At 51.3% G+C, this 6,000-nt stretch overlaps 1 protein-coding gene across 14 annotated transcripts in view; it reads left to right on the plus strand.

The window, feature by feature from the left end:
* Positions 1-6,000, plus strand: part of SVIL (supervillin) — a 242,629-nt gene that overhangs the window by 209,366 nt on the left and 27,263 nt on the right. For all 14 annotated transcript variants that reach the window (XM_055087714.1, XM_028495943.2, XM_055087713.1 and 11 more), the window contains 3 exons: positions 783-960; positions 3,606-3,778; positions 5,320-5,475. In XM_055087714.1, coding sequence (XP_054943689.1) covers positions 783-960; positions 3,606-3,778; positions 5,320-5,475 — 507 coding nt within the window. The remainder of the gene's footprint in view (positions 1-782; positions 961-3,605; positions 3,779-5,319; positions 5,476-6,000) is intronic.

The following is a 6,000-nucleotide window of genomic DNA, read 5'->3' on the forward strand; positions in this document are numbered from 1 at the left end:
TATATATAATGAAAGAATAACATGCAGAAATAGCCTCATCTCTTAATAAAAATGTCCAGTACTTGCAATTTATCAAATACCAAGCACTGGAGTCCCTACTATTGACAGTGACCCCTATAGGTTGAAAATAATACAGACAAGCACCTGAAACCAGAAATATAAAAGTGTAATATAATAACAAAGCTGGCAAGGCAAAGAATGCAAACGATTCAAAGTTTATTACCTATATGTAATGGTGATCTAGCCCAGGGGCCGGCAAACTAACCCAGCTCACCTCCTCTTTTTGTAAATAAAGTTTTATTGGAACACAGTCATGCCCATTCCTTAGCATATTGGTAATAGTTGCTTTTGTACTGTAACAGCAGAGTCATGCAAGTGGCAACACAGCAGCAGAGTCACGTAAGTGGCAACACATGCAAAGCCTAAAATATTTACTACGTGACCCTTTGCAGGAAAAGTTTTCACCAAACCCTGATCTAGAACAAGGCTGAGCTAGTTCTGCCTCCAAAAGAGAAAAAAGAGCAGGTTCAGAAATTCTCGGTGTGCTTGAGCCTCCATCCCTCCTCCCCCTCACAGTGCAAGCTTTGTTCAGACGGGAAGTCCCCTCCTGAGAAGCCAGCTGATACCCAGGAAGCATCTACAGAACCCTGCACACCCCTGTCATGTTCGCTCCACTCCTGGACCTTAGCGGGAAGAAAATCACTTTTAAGATTCAGTGAAGCGTAGTTGGAGTCATGTTTTTGCACAAATCTCGGGTCATCGATTTGCTTGTTTGTCGGTAGTTGGCGGGATGCAAGAAACGGTCCTCACTGTCACCGGGAAATCCGTGAAAGAGGTGATGAGGCCGGACGATGAGGAAACCTTTGCCAGGTTCTACCGCAGCATGGATTCCGCTCTACCCAGAAGCCCCGTGGAGCTGGACGAGGACTTCGATGTCATTTTCGATCCGTGTGCCCCCAAGTGAGTTATTTCATTTCCCATCTTTCACCCCTGGAGAACGGATTCCTTCACTGGTCTCCACACAGCACTTTCTCGAGAATCTCCTCTCGCTGTTACCTCCTTCTGCGACAGAACTTCATTACAGCCACATTGACACCAACCAGGGTTCCTGGCCTCCCCCAGTCAATAGAAATTGATAAGAGGCCAGACAAGAAACTCAGGCAAGGCTTTCTTGGGGCCCCGGCTGCTGCAGGGGGAGAGAGAACAAGTAACAGGTTCCCTTGCCCGCTCCCCGAGGGGGGCGAGCTGCTTCCTTATGTGGGGAGAGGGCGGGGGCGGGTCCAGGGGGCGGGCTGGAGGCGTGGCTTAGGAGGTCTGCCCACCCCTCAGGTGGTGCTGTGTGCGGGGGGCGTGCACAGTGCCCTGCTTTGGCTCCCGACACTCTGTTTTTGCTTCCTGCTCTTCAGAAATGGCAGTTGGGTTCTTTGGTCTTTTTGTATCCTTCGTCCATAATTTGGCCCAATTGCACATGCACAGTTATTTTTAGTCCCTTATCGTTTTTTGTATTTTGTTGCTTGAGCAGACGTGTGTCCAGGTGCAAGCCCTGTGGCAAAGGGTCTCGGGTTCCAGGTCCCAGCCCGTCTCAGAGTCACTATTCTCTAGGACCGGACACTGGGCTAGATAGAGCTTGTGTACCCAGGACAGACGTCCTCTCTGGCAGAAAGCCTTGCCTCCACACCACATGCCCGGTCCATAAAAATAAAGTGACTGTGTTTTTCACGTCACTCGAATATTGTTTTGCAGACTTTACGAACACTGGTTAGCAGAAATTTCTATGCCTTTCTTCATTTGACATGTCAGATTCTTACTCAACTTTGAAAACTGTTTGGATCACCTGGGCTCTAATGAATACAGCTAACTAGAAAATCAACGAAACGTGTTACTTAATTTGCAATCACTGATAAGATCAATAGATCTGAGGGTTTTCTCAGGGATGTCCCAGGGTCCCTCTTCACACAGGAACGTGACTAAACCACCAAAGAAAAGTGTTCCTGGCGTTAGGATCCCCTCGGTGGTGACTGCCGCAAAGAAAGGCAAGTCCAGCTGGCTTCAGCAGAGGAGAGGCGTGGAGGAATTTACAGGTTCACCCCTTGAAAAGCGCAGGCGTGAGCTCAGGTTCCGGGGACTCAGAACGTGTCTCTCGCATCTGGTTCCTTTGGGCTGGCTTTCCTCTCAGCCAGGCTGTCACCACGTGGTAGATGGTCACCCCTCCCTCCGGATTTACATCCCGTCTCCTTGGCCACCGCCAGCACCGGCGGCTGCCCTGCCCAGCCTTCCCAGAAGCAGCTCCGGGCTTGATTTTCTCGGGTGTGCATCCAGCCCTACATTGTGGCCAAGGGGATGGAAGATGCTGACTGGCCAGCAGTGGGTGGTCTCTGGACCCCCCTCCGGAGCCAGGGTAGGGGACAGGGCATGGAGGGAGGTGTTTCCCCCAGAGGAAAGTCGAGGCGCTCTTACGAGAAGCAGGGAGACTGGCTGGCTGAGCTAGTGACCCCGCGGCCATCCACCACGTTGATCTGTTGCCCACAGAGTTTCCAGGGTGCCCCATCTCTTCCGGAAGTCTGCGTGGTTATCATAAATGTTTCCTTAAGCTGCTCCTGATACCTGTTTTGCATTTTTCAGTGTGTTCAGTTTTTTTCAATTTGCTACCTTAAGAAAATGAACAATTTGCCATTCCCCACCTTTAAGTAATATTTGGGGTATTTGCGTACATTGGTAGTGAATCATTGCTCAATCTTCTCCTCACCCAAATGTCATTGTTTACCTGGTTACGTGTAATTTAAACCTTGATATGTATGTTTACACACACACACACACACACACACACGACAATGTTATGTATGAAAGAGGACCTCCAGGTACAGAGATCCATGCACTTAAGACATTAAAAGCAGCCGGAATCTGCTGGGAAACCATGTGACTGGGTCCACCCCGCTCCCCGTGTCTGGCCTTCTGCCCCGGAGAGCTGAGTGTGTGTGTGTGTGTGAGGGTCATAGCTGGTTTTGTGGGCCTCTTTTATTTCAATATATTTTTCAAAATAGTGCTTATTTTCCAGAGGGGGGCAGCGGCTCGAGCGGAGGCTCGTGATGGGGAGCTTGGGGAGGGAACTGGAAAACTTGCATGGAGAGAACACTGGGTCTGGCGGGGAGAGGGTTAATCGAGAAGCGGTGGCTCGCTGTCCATCCTCGGAGGGCTTGCTGGAGCCCGAAGGAGGAGAGGTGGTCCTACCCGAGCAGGAGAAGTGGCGATCAGCAGGTTGTGGGCGTGATGAGAGGGAAGGGCTGCACCCTTCCGGGCTGTCCAGGAGCGGGAGGAGCTGCCCCACAGGCACTGGCCGCCCCTCCAGGCGGAGACCACGGGGCGTGGTGAGAGCGGGGCTCCAGGGGTGGGGCTGGGATCCGGACCTAAGTGGGCTTCGGCCTGCCACCTCCGAGATCTCCGGCTCCGTGTCAGCGGAGGGGCGGCGGAGGGGAGGAGCTGTACGGTTACAGTGAAGTCAAGAACTAGAATCGCGGCGCCCGCTGATTCAGCTCAGACACACGCAAGCCACCGGGCGTGGGCGACACCGCAGCCCCAGGCCACGCAAGCTCTGCTCTGCCTCTTAGGCTGACGTCGTCTGTGGCGGAGCACAAGCGCGCGGTGAGGCCCAAGCGCCGGGTTCAGGCTTCCAAAAACCCCCTGAAGACGCTGGCAGCAAGGGAAGATCTCCTCCAGGGATACACGGAGCAGAGACTGAACGTGGCCTTCGTGGAGTCAAAGCGCATGAAAGTAGAAAAGAGTGAGTATCAGGGCCGTCCCCAGCTGCGCGCTCGGGGACGGTGAGCAGGCGACTCTGTCCTCTCCTTTTCCTGCCTTGCAAAGGCCAATGACAGCGCTCAGAGACACTCGTGCAAGAAAAATGAGCAAGTCTGTACCCACGCGCACACCTGCAGAAACTCTGCTTGGAATTGAAAGCCCTGCAGTGTGGCCCATCTATTCACTTACATCGAATTATCCTGTTCTGTTGAGTTTTCTTTCAAGAGGTTGGAGGAAAGGGAGGTTGCTGGGCTTTGCAATTCAACCCATTTCCAAACGCAGCAATTCTTCACTTGATCTTATTCTAGAGCAAATGATTCAGTCCGTCATGAGCAAGTGTCCCAAATCTCTGTTTTGCCTAATCCGAGATTTTTACATTATGAATTAATGCAGAAACCAGTGCTTTTCACGTTGTTTTGGGCAGGACCCTCGGGCTCCTTGGAGCTGGGACGTGGGCTGGGGGGAGTCGGGAGAGTGGGGATGGGGCAGTGAATGCAGCGTGGGAGCAGGCCCGAGGTTTTCATCCCGCTTCACGCTAAACCGTCGGCTTTCATCTGCCGGGTCATGTGGGGCTCCCCAGTTCTCAAAGAGTGGTTTTCCCAGCGGAGCTAATGGCATGCATAATCTTGTTATTCTGAAGATTCTTGCTGTAATTTTTATTTTCCTATAGCACTCATAAACCTACTTACTAAAGTTTTTTTTTAAAGAAATAGTCTTTGGATGAAGTGGTTGAGTCTTTCCATTATAACTGGTTTACTAAATAAGATATTACAAAATCTCTATGCCATACGAGTTGTCAGGTAGTGTTATATTTCTTCAGTGTTAGAACCTCATCCCAGCAAAATAATTTTCCGAGTTTCTCTCTAGCATATGCATAGTTTTTAAAACAATGAGCTGGAGAAATAAAGGTTTATTGGCACAAGTTTTATGTACTTTAACTGTACCTCCACTTTTGGGGGACACATATACATTTGTTGGTCCACACTGAAAATCCAGCATCTTGTTACAATCTTAAATCTGAGAGCAAGTGATCTCGAGAGATCATGTAGTTGTTCACTTAGCCTCCAGAGAAAGATGAGAACTAAACCATGCCTTACGGGGTGCCTGCTTTTCCGCATGTAAAGACTTTGGATGGAAGATGTCTAACAGTCTCCCTTAGGAATGCGTTTTCAACATCTAACGCTGTTAGGAATTACAGCAGCTTTAGTGGCATTGCAGCACGTGAGTCCAGCTCCCGATCTTATACTGATGCGGCTGGCCCACACTGCGACTCAATTCTCGTCTCTCTGCGTGGCCAGGGTGACACTTTCCAGCCAGCATTTACACTTGCAATCCTATGTTTAATTCCTGACACAAGGCCGCACTGCATAGTTAATCACACTGGAGTATGTCTTCCCCATCGGGATTAACTTGAAGAGAAGAAAGGAGTGAGTCGTTTATGCATGACTGCTGCGTGTAAACGGTGTCATTTCTCCTGAGTGTCTTGCTTCCCCTGCACTGTGTTTCCTCCTTTGACCCTCCCAGTGTCCGCCAACTCCAGCTTCTCAGAAGTCACCCTGGCGGGATTAGCCAGCAAAGAAAACTTCAGCAACGTCAGCCTGCGGAGCGTCAACCTGACGGAACAGAATTCCAACAACAGCGCGGTGCCCTACAGAAAGCTGATGCTGTTACAGGTTAAAGGTAGTTAGAGCGGCAGAGAGAATTACACACGACCAGGGATTTTAGTCTGGTAACATCGGGAGGCCTGGCTTCCCCCTACTTGCCCGAAGGGAGAAGGGAACGCATGCTTTTGGAGAGCCCACTGGGTGCCACCTCATCTCACAGCAGCTTCACAGAATCCCACTAGGTGGGAAACATTACGCCCGCGTTGTAGCGCTTACTGATGCACCCGAGGCCCCAGCAGCTGCTGAGCAGCGGAGCCGGCTTTGAACCCTGGTCTGTCCGATTCCAGAATCTCAGCTTTTGCTGCTGTTCCCCTTCCCGTGACCCCGGCCACACACTGCATGCGGTCACCAGACACCCCCTCAGCCATCAGAATGTTCTCTCCATCTGTCCTCACCAGGGTCAGCAGGAGTTAGGGCAGCGAGACGGAGAGAGGGGCATCCTTGAGGAAGGGAGCAAGGGAGCATGGGGCAGGGGTATCTCAGCTGCTCCAGCACCCTCCCACCCTCCCTCCCTCCCTCCCTCCCCCTCCCCTTCCTCCCC

The sequence above is a fragment of the Physeter macrocephalus genome, chromosome 11 (genome assembly GCF_002837175.3).
Source record: "Physeter macrocephalus isolate SW-GA chromosome 11, ASM283717v5, whole genome shotgun sequence".
In the NCBI taxonomy this organism is placed as follows: domain Eukaryota; kingdom Metazoa; phylum Chordata; class Mammalia; order Artiodactyla; family Physeteridae; genus Physeter; species Physeter macrocephalus.